General features: G+C 38.0%; 1 protein-coding gene across 1 annotated transcript in view; it reads left to right on the top strand.

Moving 5' to 3' along the window:
* Positions 1-19,043, top strand: part of LOC125238792 (alpha-1,3-mannosyl-glycoprotein 2-beta-N-acetylglucosaminyltransferase) — a 39,561-nt gene that overhangs the window by 14,767 nt on the left and 5,751 nt on the right. Inside the window, exons 2-5 of the mRNA XM_048146235.1 lie at positions 6,815-6,930; positions 10,107-10,320; positions 11,193-11,271; positions 12,011-12,160. Of these exons, the coding sequence (XP_048002192.1) occupies positions 6,815-6,930; positions 10,107-10,320; positions 11,193-11,271; positions 12,011-12,160 (559 nt within the window). The remainder of the gene's footprint in view (positions 1-6,814; positions 6,931-10,106; positions 10,321-11,192; positions 11,272-12,010; positions 12,161-19,043) is intronic.

Genomic DNA, 19,043 nt, shown 5'->3' with positions numbered 1-19,043 from the left:
AACCTATTTTACGACACCCATGACGACTTTTGTGTCAAAGTGACAGTCAGCAATGTCAGATTCCAAATTGGTCATTAATTTTGGAATCAGCACCCCTAAAACCTATTTTACGACACCCATGACGACTTTTGTGTCAGAGTGACAGTCAGCAATGTCAGATTGAACATTAGTCATTAATTTTGGAATCAGCACCTCCTAAAACCTATTTTACGACACCCATGACGACTTTTGTGTCAAAGTGACAGTCAGCAATGTCAGATTCCACATTGGTCATTAATTTTGGAATCAGCACCCCCTAAAACCTATTTTACGACACCCATGACGACTTTTGTGTCAAAGTGACAGTCAGCAATGTCAGATTCCAAATTGGTCATTCATTTTGGAATCAGCACCCCCTAAAACCTATTTTACGACACCCATGACGACTTTTGTGTCAGAGTGACAGTCAGCAATGTCAGATTGAACATTAGTCATTAATTTTGGAATCAGCACCTCCTAAAACCTATTTTACGACACCCATGACGACTTTTGTGTCAAAGTGACAGTTAGCAATCAGCCGGCGTATCATGCTTCGAATTTTATCACTTATCCACGTGGATAAAGCATCCGTCACGCTTAGGCAAGTATGTCAGTGTGAGAGTGACAGTTGTCTTATCCACGTGGATAAGTGATAAAATTGGAAGCATGATACGTCGGCTGAGGTACTACATATTCGTAATCTGAAAGTAATCAAGTCAATAATTTCAGTTATTTTGAATCGACTATGATTCCGAATTATTGGTAATAGTAATGATTGTATAGATGATTAGTGATTCCTTTACATGTAATGGTAATTTACCGTTTCACTTGATTACATTACAAGTAATCTGACACCCAGTAGTGTCAGATTACAAAGTAAAATCAAGTAATCGTGTAATCCGGAATCGATTACGATTTCCCCATCTCTGGGTTTAGTTATATGGTTCATTGGTACTGGTGACCACCATCTGGCTCCATCATCAGACCCTGAGTACCACCTCTTGTCAAAGGTCTTGTTGAGACGAACCCAACGAGCCTAAACACGAAGTCGTTTACTTACATGGTTCACTGGTACTGGTGACCACCTTCTGGCTCCATCATCAGATCCCGAGTACCATCTTGATGTGTCTTATCATCTTGACCGTATTGTAATTTCACATCATCACAACGTTGTAATACTTTAACATTTAAACATAACAAAGTATTACAAAAGCAAATATTTACGGATCTAGGATCAAATTCGTTGATCGCTGTTTACACACACACAATGCGAGGATAGCCCGTGTAGAAACAAGGCGTCCGACCCACACAACAATAAATATTCTCGACGTTTGCGATGAAAACTCGGAGACCAAAGCGACATACGTCCTCCCTCCTCGAGCTCCGGCGCGGCACTGAAATCGCAGGCGTCCGTCGCCGGTAAAATAGCGACAGGAAGGCTAGTTTTCAAAAAATTGGCAAAAAATCATGATAAAATATTATAACGACAAATGGATAACAGCAGTTTAAGCACATTGTGCAGATTATTTATATACTAAAATAACTTCGATAACATGTAGATTTTCGGAGAAATGATCACTTGTTTCGATGTATTTTCAAGACAAAATTGAGTTCGTTTTACTTTCAATTTCTCAATTTCAAAGGATTAAATGATAAATATTGTTTAATGGGCCTTAAGTACAAGATATTTGGAACTTAAATTTACCTCATTTATGAGAGTGATCTTATCAAATTGTACATAATAAGAGCTCCGAATTCTGTGCTTCACGCGGTTTTTCCTAAACGAGCATCAGAAAAACAATCATTACTAATTGAAAAAGCTTTTTTTTTCATATGTTTTTTATTTAACCGACAGTTAATAAGATGTTCTAACTGAAACAAGTACTTTCACTGTCTTTTAGTATGAGTAAAGTGTACAATTTTGTCGATAAATATTGTGCATTTTACAATATATCGCCTTTTTTTGTCATAGCGCTCTTAACAACATCCCGTATTGAAACTTTCTGCTTTCGGCCATTCCATCTAGAATCGCTCGTTGACCAAGCTATTAGTATGGATATACAAAGTCGGTTGTTATTTTTCTACTTTTGTTTTGACTTATTTTTTAACACGCTTTTATTAGGTCGTCGTGTATGTAACTATGTAATGGAATCTAAGGAGGCTAATTTAACCATCTTCCAAGGATCGTAGCGTAATGAAAATTGGCAGCTCTATGTAGTTTTGATGACAATACAATAATATGGTACTGTTGAACTGATCTGATGATGGAGCCGGAAGATATGAACTGGAACTACATGATGCAACATCGTATCATAGCTGTTTTTGGGTTTCTTAGAAAAGTCTTGTAATGAACTTTGACTACGATTAGGTTTCAAGGTCTGATGATGGAGCCGGAAGATATGAACTGGAACTACATGATGGAACATCGTATCATAGCTGTTTTTGGGTTTCTTAGAAAAGTCTTGAAATGAACTTTGACTACGATAAGGTTTGAAGGTCTGATGATGAAGCCGGAAGATATGAACTGGAACTACATGATGGAACATCGTATCATAGCTGTTTTTGCGTTTCTTAGAAAAGTCTTGTAATGAACTTTGACTACGATTAGGTTTCAAGGTCTGATGATGGAGCCGGAAGATATGAACTGGAACTACTAAAAAGATCAACGTATTATTTAAAATAAGTTGGGATAGAGTTTTCTTGAGACCCTTAAGAGCAAATAAAGGGGGGGCTCGGGGGCGAAGCCCCCCGCAAAAAAAAAGGATCAAGTAGTATTTAAAATAAGTTGGGTTAGGGTTTTCTTGTGACCCTGAAGAGTAAGAATAAGGGGGGCTCGGGAGGCGAAGCCCCCCGCATAAAACAAACATCAACGTAGTATTTAAAATAAGTTGGGATAGGGTTTTCTTGAGACCCTTAAGAGCAAATAAAGGGGGGCTCGGGGGCGAAGCCCCCGCAAAAGAAAGATCAACGCAGTATTTAAAATAAGTTGGGATAGGGTTTTCTTGAGACCCTTAAGAGGAAATAAAGGGGGGCTCGGGGGGCGAAGCCCCCCGCAAAAAAGAAAGATCAACGTAGTATTTAAAATAAGTTGGGTTAGGGTTTTCTTGCGACCCTTTAGAGCAAATAAAGGGGGGCTCGGGGGCAAAGCCCCCAAAAAAAAAAAAAAAAAAGATCAACGTAGTATTTAAAATAAGCTGGGATAGGGTTTTCTTGAGACCCTTAAGAGGAAATAAAGGGGGGCTCCGGGGGCGAAGCCCCCCGCAAAAAAGAAAGATCAACGTAGTATTTAAAATAAGTTGGGTTAGGGTTTTCTTGCGACCCTTTAGAGCAAATAAAGGGGGGCTCGGGGGGCGAAGAACCCCGCAAAAAAAAAGATCAACGTAGTATTTAAAATAAGTTGGGATAGGGTTTTCTTGAGACCCTTAAGAGGAAATAAAGGGGGGCTCGGGGGGCGAAGCCCCCGCAAAAAAGAAAGATCAACGTAGTATTTAAAATAAGTTGGGAAAGGGTTTTCTTGTGACCCTTAAGAGCAAGCAAAGGGGGGCTCGGGGGGCGAAGCCCCCCGCAAAAAGAAAGATCAACGTAGTATTTAAAATAAGTTGGGATAGGGTTTTCTTGAGACCCTTAAGAGGAAATAAAGGGGGGCTCGGGGGGCGAAGCCCCCGCAAAAAAGAAAGATCAACGTAGTATTTAAAATAAGTTGGGTTAGGGTTTTCTTGCGACCCTTTAGAGCAAATAAAGGGGGGCTCGGGGAGCAAAGCCCCCCGCAAAAAAAAAAAGATCAACGTAGTATTTAAAATAAGCTGGGATAGGGTTTTCTTGAGACCCTTAAGAGGAAACAAAGGCGGGCTCGGGGGGCGAAGCCCTCCGCAAAAAAGAAAGATCAACGTAGTATTTAAAATAAGTTGGGATAGGGTTTTCTTGAGACCCTTAAGAGGAAATAAACTTATAGTTTAAAAAAACTAGAAAAACACGCTTTTATAAATGCACGTAAAAGCCAAAAATAAATTATGGATCGTTCAAGTTGTCTCTATTTCTGGGATGAAGAGTAAACTATGTGCTTTTAATTATAATATTTGATTGTAAAAGCGTGGGGCGCTTCAGTCGTGCTGCAAGTCCAGTTAATGCGCCAATCTGTGTAAACTGCTTCTCGTAACATAGCTTAACTTGATTTCTCAGCAAGTTATACAAAAAGTTTTTCCTGTTACAGTGCCCCACGCTTTTATAATCAAATATTATAATTAAAAGCACATAGTTTACTCTTCATCCCAGAAATAGAGACAACTTGAACGATCCATAATTTATTTTTGGCTTTTACGTGCATTTAAAAAAGCGTGTTTTTCTAGTTTTTTTAAACTATAAATTTTAACAACATCCCGTATTGAAACTTTCTGCTTTCGGCCATTCCATCTAGAATCGCTCGTTGACTAAGCTATTAATATGGATATACAAAGTCGGTTGTTATTTTTCTACTTTTGTTTTGACTTATTTTTTATAATGAGTTTGTATATTTATTGTTAATAATATGAAGTGGCCTAACGGAGCCGGCGTAGTCCCATGGACCAAGGCTCAAAAAAAAGATAAAAAAAAACATTTTCCATGACGTTAGGCCGATTACTCAATGCTCATATCAAAGCCATGTGCGACGAATTATGATTATGGCTATAAGCTGAACACCGTTGATAATGCTGCTATCTAATTTTGCTCTCGTTATTGGGTTTTCGGTCGTTTATATTTCAATAACAACGTGTTTGATATTTTTATCCTTCTCCGGATTATCACGACAGACCCCACACGCATACCCCATACCAAAGACATATGGAACTCCGTATAGACAGCTAAAGTCTAAGAAAAAAACGTACCTCAAAAGTCTCAAAACCATACAGGAAAAGGTACGGTGACCTAGATGGCGATACACCTTTGGGGGACGCTCGGCTAGATGTCGCTCATATTAATATTTGACATTTTAACACATATATATCAAGCTAAGAATATGGGCCGAATTGTCAAAACTGAGGTTCAAAAGTTTTAAACCTGTGTCGAGAGATGGCAGTCTATGCACTGATGTGATTACACATTTTACTTTGACAGTAACTCTCTATACTACTCGATCCTCTTTGCCCATACCTAGCATGCCTTATGCTTTTCAAAATATGATCACAGAATATATATTAGTACAAGTACAGAAGGCTCACTCCTTTGATGTTCACAAAATGCCGCTATTAAACCACTGAATGAGCTACGAACTCGCCACACGCGGCCGCCGATATGTACTTGTTATCGTGGCGATAGAATGCGGAGTGAGCCGCCCCTGATATTATTTAAATTACCCGCAAATGCTCGTGTGGTGACGGCTTAAGGATTTCACCTTTCCCAACCTAGTACTAAAGGAGAGGGGGTCTTTCTTCCCGTGGGTGTAGTAGAAGTCGACTACGGGATATGGGTTCAATTGTGAGGAGATATGCTAGCAACCTGTTATATCACAATTTCGTTTCATGAGCTCTGTTCCCCCCTTTTGGCCCTTTTGAGAATATATGTATGTATTTAAATGATTACAATAAAAACACATGTTCTTTGAAACATTTCTATAAACACAATAACTTTGTAATTATAATAACGCGTTATTATTTACAAAAACAATATTATTTACCATTTACTCGCCCTCTGTATAGAAATTAATTGTATTCGTACAATAAATTGCAATTTAATGCCTGTAATGTTTGTTCACTTTTATCAATCGCGTCTCGGTCACGACCTCTGTGTGACCCGGGCTTAAACTGTAGTACCTAATTTATATTCTTTATTCTAAATATGTTTAAGGGGAAATTACGTTTTATCTCTTCCGATTGTACAGATTCAGGAAATAATTATTATGCGATGAATGCATTTTTTATTTATTTAGGTATGTACAGTCAACCAATTGGAACCCTAGGCCACTGTAAGACTATGTCATATACAGGGTGGCCCATTCAAATCGGTCAGTATGGGAAAGTCTGAAACTATAAGACATACGAAGATTTGTTCTAAGGAACCATGTCACCGATTTTGATAAAAAGAAAAACTGCGAGACACAGCGATGGGACTTTTCATTCGCACGTATGGCTGCCGCTCACCGCTGTCGCGCTTAGACCAATGTCGTGGCCGGGCCGTTAGAGCGAAGCATTCGGCGTCGACTCAGGACACTTGTATGAACTTCAATTGTTTGACATGCACGCCGCACACCCTCCCCGCTGCTCGCCCAATACATGAGAAAGACCATTGTTCTGTAATAAGACGACCGGTCTGAGCCGCGGTCCCGGGCATGAATCCCGGAAAGGGCATCTATTTGTGTAATTAGCACAGATATTTGTTCCTGAGTCATGGATGTTTTCTATGTATATGTTATGGACCAAGTGATTAAAAAGGGCATTATGTATAATGCCCGGGCATTATGAATAATGCCTAGCCATATTGGGCAAAGTGATTAATCATTGTCTAGACGCCATTTTTTATCACATTGCCCGGTCATTATGATAATGCTACGTGACCATTGGGCAAATTAATAATAAGTTTAACAAATTTGCCCGAACGCCATTTTTTATCACATTGCCCGGGCATTATGATACTGCTACGTAATTTTAAGGCAATTTGATAATAAGTTTAACAAGTTTACGTGTATTTATCTATTTAAGTATGCATATCGTCGCTTAGCACCCGTAGTACAAGCTTTGCTTAGTTTGGGGCTAAGTTGATCTGTGTAAGGTGTCCCCCAAAAAAAAAACATACAATTTAATAATTCTATATGTTGTGTTTTCAGAAACAGTGCTGCCCGTCCTAGTGATCGCGTGTGACCGTGTCACAGTCAAACGGTGTCTAGACAACCTGATCAAGTTTCGACCCAGTAAGAAGACGTTCCCTATCATAGTCAGTCAGGTATGTACCTAAAGTACTTATGTAAAATTGGAAATATAATTTAACCCTTAAATGCATGAATTTTTCTTTTAACGAGATATTAATATATGTGATAGACAATGGTTTTCTGACTATGGGAAAAATAATAAAAAAAATATTTAGGATCGATTTTGATACTAAATCAGTGTTAGAAGTTAAATAGGCCAAATAAAAGATAAGATAAAGATAAAAGATAAAATTTATTTCATAGAAAAATGTCTAAATTTAAAACGATCACAATTCTCTTAAATAATGCTTAAAAACTATAACTATAGGTACAAACATGGTTTAGAAAGATAGAAATAACAAATAAATCTTGTATGCAAAAATTGTAAATGTTATTTATATAAATATATCGTGATTGGTAAGTTTTATTTAAAAAAAAATACTACTTTTAAAAAAGTACACTATTTGTGAAACCTTTATGATAAAATGTTTAAACATAAACTAATTACTAACTCCGAAAAAATCAGCCTAAATGACATACTAAAAATCGCCATCGTCCTGTTTTTTCACACTTTTCCGCCATTTCATCTTAATCCTTAAATAATAAATAGTAAATTATTATATTATTTAATTTATTTAATTGTGTATTAAATAATAATAAATAATGAATAATAATTATGAAATAAAGGTGATTTTGGACAGCTACATATTTCTTGTCTTATGTACAATAAAGTGTTTACATACATACATACATACATTCTCAATTATTTATTTACTCATGCATAAACTTACAGCTAGGGTGCCAAGGCGCTTATGCGGTAGATACAAAATATCATTTTATATACACTCATAACTAGTACATTACAAGGTTCAAACTAAACATCAGAAAAATATCAGAGGTCGTTACAAACAAATGAAATAATTGAAGATGTCAAACTTAAACCTAAGTGGATGTCATACCGATTAATATCAACTATTTTCTAATTAAAAAAAAAACATTTATATCGAGCCACGGGCCATCAAATATATGATGCATATATACATCACCATGCATTTAAGGGTTAACTTCGTTCGGCTTGCGTTTTTAAATAAAATTTGGATCCAACCCAATGTTCTTGGGAATAGTTTGGTATTCTCAGTTCTCACTTTAGCACAAAAAAAAGTTTATATCAAGTAATTTTAGAGACGCGTCTGATGTTTCGGAATAGGTCTCCATTTTTTAGCATTAACAGTGTATCATGAACATCATTCCCTTACCCTTTTCCCATTATTTGGGGTCGGCACAGCAGATCATCTTCCTCCATTCCTCTCTATCAGCCGTCATTTCCATCCCTTTCACTCTCATATCATTGTTCACACATTCCATCCATCTTTTCTTAGGCCTTCCACTACCATTGTGTCCATCCACCTTCATATTTACCACTAGTTTTATAACATTGCTTTCATCCCTGCGCATTACATGCCTATTCCATGCTAATCTACTTCCTCTCAACTTCTCAACATTAACAGTGTATGTGAGATGATTTTTTTCTCGGGCACTTAGGAACTTTAAAAACTAGCATCAAAATATCTAATCCACATCATTTTTATCCCGCTTACTCACTGCCAATAGGTTAGACGATTAAAAAAAACTAATTAGTCCGTCGATTAGATAACATAATAAGTTGAAGACATTTCTTATCAATAAAAACTATTATACTGTTAAGGATTTTATGAATGATAATGACATGACATGAGCACTGATTAATTATACCTATTACTATTTTAATACTATGAAATTGATTATCACATTCGGTACTATTTGTAATAATTAAAGTATGTTGCTAATAATAATGATGTTAGTATTTAAATAATTATGTTCATATTTAAAATTTTATTCATTGTAATTCTTAATTAATTTTAATGATATACATGCACATATGTATTAGCACATAAGTTAATTTTAAGATTTAAATTGCCATACCCATCTTGGGTCCATGAGGTACTGACTATTTCGCATGTAAAAAACATATTGTAATTACCATGGTGCAATAAAGAAAGAAAGAAAGAATAGATTATCAAAGAATATTGGACACGTATTTTTTTCTTTTTTCTCGTAAACGAAAAATGACGACGGTACAGTGCGTTGAAGTTTCGCGTGACGTCACGCCTAGGTACAATTTTTACTTAGAAGTGACGTCACAAGCCCCCATTCCGCAACTTTGATGCTCTAAGGTGAAATACCCCATATAAATGGACGGTGATGCCATTATGGACAAAAAAACACAAATCCTTAAAAATAAGTATCTAAAATTAGTTTTTAAAAACTGACGGCTATGTACCATAAACTAGAGTTGTAGAGCTGTTTCATTTTGAAGTTTCAATTAATTCGGTTATTTCTGAAGGATTTGGCGACAAGATAAAATTCATCAGTTTACTGAAAAAAAAATCAAGACGAATTCTTAGTAATGTTGCTAAGAGAGTTGAGTTCATGTATAAAATAATAAAAAAATAATACTCGGTGTAAACTTGAATGCGTTTTACTTACTGCATTAAGCATGAGATAAGGTATAAAACATACTAGTTTGTTGCTCCAAAGATATGGCGTTATTTTGCGAGTGTCCATTACTGGAATCGAAAAACTGCCTACCTCCTATGATGGACAAGGAACAATATACAAAACCAAAATTTACAAGAAACAATCCTATGTTAAAATAACTCAAACTAATTGTATTTATGTATATAAAATTGACTCATTGAGTATCAGTTGGCTTTAAAAGTAAAATTTTAAACTTATTTCACTGTCCATAATGGGGGATCCATTACTGGAGAACTGCCGTCCATAATTGGAGAAAAAAACACCTTTCGAGATTTAATTTTTTTTAATTTTTTTTCCGTAAGTATGAAGAAACTAATAGGAGTATCCATTCTGCAATACGCTTGAAATGTAAACACTTGAAGGATAGGACATTCAAGATTTAACACGCTTTGTAGCGGTAGAATTTTTCTCACATTTATGAGTAAAATATCAAAAACAGGCGAAAATTTTCCTTAAACTGTCCATGATTGGGTCCGTTACCTTATATCTTTGTATTTTTTCATTAATTAGAAAAAGCGAAATATATGTGTTCAGTATTTTTGGACGACCGAACTGACGGACTAAACAGAATGCCATTTTTTTATGTAGTCGTCAGCCCTATTCTATATCAAAATCTACATTTTATCTTTTCCAGGACTGCGGGCATAACGCCACATATCAAGTAATAAAATCCTTCACCGACGCAGACCCGTCAATCACCGTAGTGCGCCAACCCGACCTGTCAGAGATTCCACTCGCGCGCACTGATATCAAGTATAAGGGTTACTATAAAATAGCGAGGCATTTCAAATTCGCCCTCAACCATGTGTTCACGACTTTGAGGCATCAGGCTGTGATCATCGTTGAAGGTTAGTAAAAGTCCATTTTAATGAGGCAACGCATTTGCAGTGCAGCAAAGATTGAAGAGACCTGTTTCAGTATTAGGTTGAAGAGGTTAAAAGGTTGAAGAGACTGAGAGAGAGAGATGTGTTCCAGACTTTGAGGCATCAGGCTGTGATCGTCGTTGAAGGTAAAAGTTAGTTTTAACGGGTCAACGCAGCTAGTATAATGGGCACCTTTGCACCAAAGGTTGTATGAATAGATTGAAGAGACCTGTTTTAGCATTCATCTAAGAGATACCCCTCGCTCGAGCTTCAGTGAAAGTGAGTAAAAAAAACAATTTTAACTCAGCAACGCTGTAAGAATGTTGGGCATCTTTGCACTGGATGGCCCTTTTCAGTAGTTGTCTCAGAGATACCACTCGCCCGCACTGATATCAAATATAAGGGTTACTATAAAATAGCGAGGCATTTCAAGTTTGCCCTGAACCATGTGTTCACGACTTTGAGGCATCAAGCTGTGATCATCGTTGAAGGTAAAAGTTAGTTTTAACGGGTCAACGCAGCTAGTATAATGGGCACCTTTGCACCAAAGGTTGTATGAAGAGATTGAAGAGACCTGTTTTAGCATTCATCTAAGAGATACCCCTCGCTCGTGCTTCGTTGAAGGTGAGTAAAAAAAACAATTTTAACTCAGCAACGCTGTAAGAATGTTGGGCATCTTGCACTGGATGGCCCTTTTCAGTAGATTGTCTCAGAGATACCACTTGCCCAAGGAATGCTCGCGGCGGCTACACTTCGTGTACTGCCCACGTCGCTCGCCGCTCGGCCCGTTGCGTTGCGGTTAGATGTAAATATTTCTAATTTTCGAATATTTTAATTAAGAAATCCTTTTGTTGCAGATGATCTGGACATTTCGCCGGATTTCTACGAGTACTTCCTAGGCACATATCCTCTCTTGATCAAGGATCATAGCATATGGTATGTATTTTTATTTATGAAATACAGACAATCTACATAAATTCACGCATGTATTCCCTAAAGGGGTAGGTGAAGTTCTTAACCCACATTCATTATTAAAATCTATCAAATTGTTTCCATTACTAAAATCACATTTGAGTTGTCTGAGTATACCCACAACACAACCCTTGTCGAGCTTACCGTGGGACTCAGTATCTTAGTAAATCTGTGTATAACCTAACCACAAAATTAAAATTTTGAAAAACCCCCGACCGCGATACAGTAGACCGATTTTCATGAAACATGGCTAACAACACTCCCGACTAACTTAGCTTTCAGACAAAAAAACTAAATCTAAATCGGTTCATCCGTTCGGGAGCTACGGTACCACAGAGACACACACACAGACAAACAAACAGACAGACAGACACGTCAAACTTATAACACCCCGTTTTTGCGTCGGGGGTTAAAAAATGTCCTGTAATATTTATTTATTTATTACTAGCTTTCTTGCCCGTGGCTTCGATCGCGAGAAATTCAAAAATTGCAGAATGTTCCATACAAACTTCCACCCTCCATTTTAGGGAAGTGGGGGGGATAGAAAGACACAAAAAGTAGCCTATGTTACTCTCCATCCCTTCAACTATCTCTACTTAAAAATCACGTCAATCCGTCGCTCCGTTTTGCCGTGAAAGACGGACAAACAAACAGACACACAAACTTTCCCATTTATAATATTAGTATGGATATTTATTCCCAGGTGTGTGTCAGCCTGGAACGACAACGGCAAGAAGCAGCTGGTGGATCTCTCGCGGCCCGAACTCCTCCACCGCACCGACTTCTTCCCGGGGCTCGGCTGGATGCTGCGGGCTGACTCCTGGGCCGGGCTGGAGCCGAACTGGCCTAAAGCGTAAGTAAATTAAAGTTGCCCTCGGACAATGGCAATCAAATATATGAAAGAAGCGCGTTCCTACGCACACATTCTAAGCTCACTACCATGCTTCTGTGAGTGAACTAGAGCCGAGCTGGCCTAAAGCGTAAGTAAACTAAAGATGCGCCCAAGTGTGAAACTGCCACACTCTGTTAACTGAAAAGTCTACTCTAAGGAGGACTCTAGCCTACCAAAATCGCTCGATAGTATGAAGACGCTAGCGTTGACTGAAAATGTCTACTCTAGAGCTTCTACCAAGGTCATAGTCTAGGTAAAAGTTTTAGAAAATGAAAATGTAGCGAATTTCTGGACTGAATTGGAGCCGAGCTGGCCTAAAACGTAAGTTTATAGCCCGATAGTCCAACTACAGCACCAGAGTGGAACATTACTGGCTGGATGCTGCGCGCCGGCTCCTGGGCCGGGCTAGAGCCGAGCTGGCCTAAAGCGTAAGTTGATAGCCCGATAGCCCAACTACAGATCAAATATTATGTTCTGTTTTTGTGTGCCTAGATTTAAGATTCAAACACAATGTAATATTGTTATTGAATAAATAAATATGAAATATGAAATAATAATAATAAAGCGTATGTTGATAGCCCGATAGCCCAACTACAGCACCAGAGTGGAACGTTACTGGCTGGATGCTGCGGGCTAACTCCTGGGCCGCGCTAGAGCCGAGCTGGCCTAAAGCGTAAGTCCATAGCCCGATAGCCCAACTACTATCAGAGTGGAACATTACTGGCTGGATGCTGTGGGCTAACTCCTGGGCCGGGCTAGAGCCGAGCTGGCCTAAAGCGTAAGTCCATAGCCCGATAGCCCAACTACTATCAGAGTGGACCATTACTGGCTGGATGCTGCGGGCTAACTCCTGGGCCGGGCTAGAGCCGAGCTGGCCTAAAGCGTAAGTCCTTAGCCCGATAGCCCAACTACTATCAGAGTGGAACATTACTGGCTGGATGCTGCGGGCTAACTACTGGGCCGGGCTAGAGCCGAGCTGGCCTAAAGCGTAAGTTGATAGCCCGATAGCCCAACTACAGCCCCAGAGTGGAACATTACTGGCTGGATGCTGCGGGCTAACTCCTGGGCCGGGCTAGAGCCGTGCTGGCCTAAAGCGTAAGTCCTTAGCCCGATAGCCCAACTACTATCAGAGTGGAACATTACTGGCTGGATGCTGCGGGCTAACTCCTGGGCCGGGCTAGAGCCGAGCTGGCCTAAAGCGTAAGTTTATAGCCCGATAGCCCAACTACAGTATCAGAGTGGAACATTACTGGCTGGATGCTGCAGGCTGACTCCTGGGCCGGGCTGGAGCCGAACTGGCCTAAAGCGTAAGTTGATAGCCCGATAGCCCGACTACAGCACCAGAGTGGAACATTACTGGCTGGATGCTGCGGGCTAACTCCTGGGCCGGGCTAGAGCCGAAGTGGCCTAAAGCGTAAGTTAATAGCCCAATTACAACACCAGAGTGGAACATTACTGGCGGGATGCTGCGGGCTAACTCCTGGGCCGGGCTAGAGCCGAACTAGCCTAAAGCGTAAGTTGATATCCCGATAGCCCAACTACAGTATCAGAGTGGAACATTACTGGCTGGATGCTGCGTGCTAACTCCTGGGCCGGGCTAGAGCCTTTTTTTTTTTTTTTTTTTTTTTTTTGAAAAAAAAAACAACTTAAACTAATTTTGTACATGAATTAACTTGCCAAACTGTTACGTTTAATGGCAAGATGCGCTCATTTTTTAAACAATCTTAAATTGTATATCTTAACCTATTTACATAATTACATACATACTATAGGAACTTACGCGTAGGCTAAATCAATTAAATAATGATAAGGTAGGTACTCACTCCTCGATAACATGCGTGCGGCGTTCTCGTCGGCTGTTATGTTTACGTTACTAATAGCTTGCACCTGTTGACCTTGGCTTGTTATCGAGGAGAGAAGACCTCAGTTTCGACTTAAGCATTGTTTTAGACAATTTAGGCGTTTGTCTCAATATACTAATTTTATTAAAAGTGTTATAGAAATAGAAATAGAAATAGAAATATATTTATTGCAAGAACATAGTTTTGTTACAGTCAGTGTGGTGTTACATTTAAGGAGGTCCTTATGTTCTACCCTATGATAGGCATGCAATATAAAGCTAACATGCAAAAACAGTTCTATTAAAAACCTAAATAATTTAAAAGCATATCACAATGATAAAGTCTATAGTAAGGGAATTTTGAAATACAATACGATTTTAGAATTATTGAATTAATTTAGCAGTCAACAAATAATTTAAATTTATTTTTACATTAATGGAAATAACGAAGATTGAAAAAGAAAAAAAAAAGGAACAATAATAGTAAAATTACACATGTCAAAATTAAGCAAAAAATAATCAATGAGCATTACGGGTTTTCATCAGACATAAATTCTTGGATTGAGTAGTAACAGCGCCCCAGCAACCACTTTCTGAGGGCATTTTTAAACAATCTCGGATCTATTTCTAGTATGCTTTTTGGTAATTTGTTATAAATTTGGATGACCATTGAATATACATTATTTTTGAAAACATTTTTTCTTGCTCTAGGCAAGAATATTTCGTTTCTGTGTCTGGTCGATCGAGGAAAAAAGGTACTATGTGCGTCAAAATATTCAGGGTGCTCTCTCACAAACAAGGATGCCTGTAATATATACATGCATGGCAACGGAAGAATTTTTGTTGCTTGAAATAACGGTCTGCATGGCTCTAGGTAATGGACATTGCAGGCAGCTCGTACGCATTTTTTCTGAGCCAGGAATGCTTTATGAACATCTACAGAGTTGCCCCAGATCAATAGTCCATAGTTCAATATAGATGACACATGTCCATGGTAGGCTGTTAAGGCTACAGCTTTGGAAGAAATGCTGCTAAGTCGTCTTAGAGCAAAGACGAATTTGTCTAGCCTGTCACATACATGAGCAACATGAATTTTCCAGTCACAAAATTTGTCTATATATATCCCCAAAAACTTAGTGTGTTCTACTTCTTCAACAGTGTCATTTTCATATTGAATATTTAAATCGATGTCTGTGCCTCTGTATGTTCTAAATTGCATTAAACATGTCTTATTAATATTTATTTTTAAATTATTAATATTGAGCCAACGAATTACATTATTTAGCGAGTTTTTTATATCATTATTAAAATTATTAAGATTGTCAGATTTTATTATCAATGTAGTGTCATCTGCAAACATTATACAATTATGTTGTATTTGGGTGGGCAAATCATTGATATATATAAGGAATAATAATGGGCCAAGTATGCTCCCCTGTGGCACTCCGCATCGATTAAGTTTATATTGCGATCTAACGGACACTAGCTCATTGTTAATGATTTGTTGTATTTCTGTACATTGTTCCCTTTCAGAAAGGTAACTTTGTATCCAATTCAGAGCGTTACCTCTTACTCCAGACCTTTCCAACTTGTTCAGTAGTATCGAATGGGTTACAAAATCGAACGCTTTGCTAAGATCTAAAAAGACCGCAGCTACAGGAGTATCGCTGTTGATTGATTCCGTTACCAGTTTCACCAAATTAAAGCAAGCCAGCGTAGTTGAACTTCCCTTACGGAAGCCATACTGTTCTTTACTTAATATTGAGTATGAGGTGAGAAAGTTCAACAGTCGTTCGTGCATGGCTTTTTCTAGGACTTTAGATATTACCGGAATAATAGTAATAGGCCTATAGTTATCCATTATGTCTTTGTCATTCTTTTTGTGTATGGGCTTGACTATTGAGCGTTTGAGATTGACGGGAAATGTACCTTGTACGAAAGATAAATTTACTATGTGTGTGAGGGGAAGGGCGATTTCTTCTGCACAACACTTTAGTATTTTGGTTGCTATATTGTCTACTCCTACTGCATTGCTATTGTTTAAGGACATTATAATTTTGTATATATCTTGTTTCTCGTAAGGTTTAAGAAATATGGTTTTAGCGTTTACAGGATTGTTTAAATATGATTGGTTCTCTGATCCCCTGTTTGTTGTATATAGGTTTGTAATATTAATGAAAAAGTTGTTGAACAATTCTGCTATGTCTAGGGGGTCTGTGTACTTTATTTGATCGTCCTTGATACAGTTAATGGAATGTGGTTCTTTGTACGAGGGGCCATTTATTATTTGCCAAGTTGCTTTCGATTTCGATTTAGCGTGGTTAATCAATCTACTATTGTGAAATTGGTGTGCTTTACGTATACAGTTCCTGAGCAGTTTTGTGTATTTACAGTATGCACGCTTATTTAGGTGTTTGTTTCCAGGATCTTGCAGGTATTTTAGGTACAGTTTCCTCTTAGTAAAGCATGAACGTCGCAAACCACGGGTTAACCATCTATTCGTGTTATGTGTGTTATGAATTTTTCGTCTAACTAGCGGAAAGCACAAATCATTAAACAGGCCTAATAGTTCATGGAGGTTTTGGAAGGCTGCATCCGTCTCAGTTTCATTTAAAACTTGAGCAAACGATAAAGACGACATACAGCTTTTAAATTTATTTATATTTTCAGAGCTATAATCTCTTCTAGTTGTATAGTAGAATTTGCGCTGGACTGTGTTGACTAGTTTTATTGTTAGTAATTGAGCAGTCTCATGGTCAGAGAGGGCTAGTGGAAGCACGTTTGCTGTGGCCTTTTTTGCATTACTAGCTATGTGATCAATACACGACTTACCTCTAGTTGGGACTCTAATATGCATTTGAATACTAAAATTGTTTAACAGGGTTATTAACTCTAAGATATTTTTGTTCTTTTTCAAAGTATTGAAATTCCAATCGCCGCTAATTATAATCTTATGTTTTTTCTTTTTTGTAGTCACATATTGCAAAAGTTTTTCAAGTTGTTGCAAGAAAGGTATTTCATATGTGTGTTTGGGAACCCGATAAATATTTATAATTATTAGTTTTAGGTTTGGGATCTCAATTCCACAGCATTCAAAAATGTTTGTAATTGCGAGGTCCTTACAGATTTGTAACGGTGTATATTTGTACTTATGTTTTATTAAGATGCAAGAACCCCCTCTCTTTTTAGATCTGGAGAAATGGGATGCTAGTTTGAGCCCCGCAAGCTTGAGATTACTCTCTGTCCCTTTTCGAATGAAAGTTTCCGATAGGCAGAGTACGTCAATGTCAAGTCCATCTTTAATTAGTTCTTTTACTGAAATATCAATAACATCTAATTTATTTAAGACACCCTGTATATTCTGATGCATGATAGTAAAGTTACTTAGGGTCGTTTTCTCGAAAAAACTGCTCATGCTGACCCTCATGCTCATCCTCAAGAGAAGTGGAAGTCAGTATTGCATTCAATAGTTCAATTAAAGCGTGGAATATTGTCGTATAACCCCGACGATTTAGATTCCCTAGGCGAGAAAACATATAACTGTCATATGACAAGTGAGAATTAGAGTCCAGAATGTAACTATAGCCATGTTCTAAATTATCTTCATACAGTAGGTCATTAAATATTTCTACACGCTTAACAAACAAGTTTGCGTAATTGTTGAGTTTGTATGTAGGTAGACATATCACAATATTTGTATGTTGAACTAGACTTAGTTGTTCACGTATGTACTTCACTAAACTATAATAGTTGACGCTATTTTTGAAATCTTTATCTCCAATATACACAATACAAAAGTCAGATAGAGTAAAATCTTGCAGTTTGGTTTGTAAGTCTCGAAACAGCTCACGTGTTCCTGCGCCTGGGGTTAGGTAGACACACGCGTTTTCACCGGAAAATGCCTGTTTTACTCGCTCTATCATATAGTTCGAGTGGTTGCTAATCACACAGAGTTTCGAGTGTTGTAGTGATGATAATGATAAAATCTTTGGAGTAGTAGGGACTTGCTCTTCGTCAACTGTCGAGGTATTGATTGGGGTTATGTTTTCATACCTATGTAAATTATTGCTGTCAATATCCGTAGTTCGGTGAAGACTTTCTGTCAGAGTACCTATTCGATCTCCTATGCCTATCATTTCATTTTCCATATTTATTAATAGTTTTTCCAGGTCATTGATTTTCTTTTCCAACCTTTGGAAATTTTTGTGGTCAAAGCTCTTGTCTGATTTACCAGTAATCGGTGAAGACAGTATTGACGATTCATTGTTTATTAGCGATTGTTTCTGATTTTTGCGAGTTTTACTTTTACTTTCTCCTTGCGGTGAAGAGCACAATGACTGCAGTACTTTTATTTCTAATGATAATTTGTCGACTTTTCTTTGAAGCTCATTATTCTCGATTATTTTATTTTCGAGTTCCATTTCAGTACTAGCCAATGCGACTTCAAGTGTGGAAACTTTTTCGATAAGGTCATGACTCTGCGAGCCTGTCTCTCGTACTAGGCCGTCCGCGCTCATGCATAATTTATCGGATGGTGATAAAGGCTGTGACGAAGACTCTTGTGAGTCCCCTTCTGTGTTCTTACTGTCATTAGCGGAATCTGATGTCAGTGAGCCATCGGATTCATTCAGTATTTTTTTCTGTAGTTCTTCATTTTCTGGTTCATCATTTAAAAATGTATTTATAGGTGAGGATGTTGTCGTTAGGGGTGATGTTATTGCCTTAGTAGGTGATGATGTTGTCTTAGCAGGTGATGGTATTGTCTTAGCAGTTGATGACGTAATCTCGTCCGGTTTTTCAGATTGCATTATATTATTGTCAGGTTGCAGGTTAGGGTCCAATTCCTTAGATGATATGCTATGTACGTTGTTACCTTTTGGAGGCAAACTAGGCTTCAGTACTTTATTTATAGGCGAAACATGTGGTGTCAATGGTTTGGAGGATGTAGGTGTGATGTTGACGCTCCGTTTTTGCTGTGGCCTGTTCCTCAGAATCACTTTAGTG

Source organism: Leguminivora glycinivorella, chromosome 24 (genome assembly GCF_023078275.1).
Source record: "Leguminivora glycinivorella isolate SPB_JAAS2020 chromosome 24, LegGlyc_1.1, whole genome shotgun sequence".
NCBI classification, from domain to species: Eukaryota; Metazoa; Arthropoda; class Insecta; order Lepidoptera; family Tortricidae; genus Leguminivora; species Leguminivora glycinivorella.
Note: the sequence above shows the minus strand (reverse complement) of the source record. Positions and strands in the feature narration are given on the sequence as shown.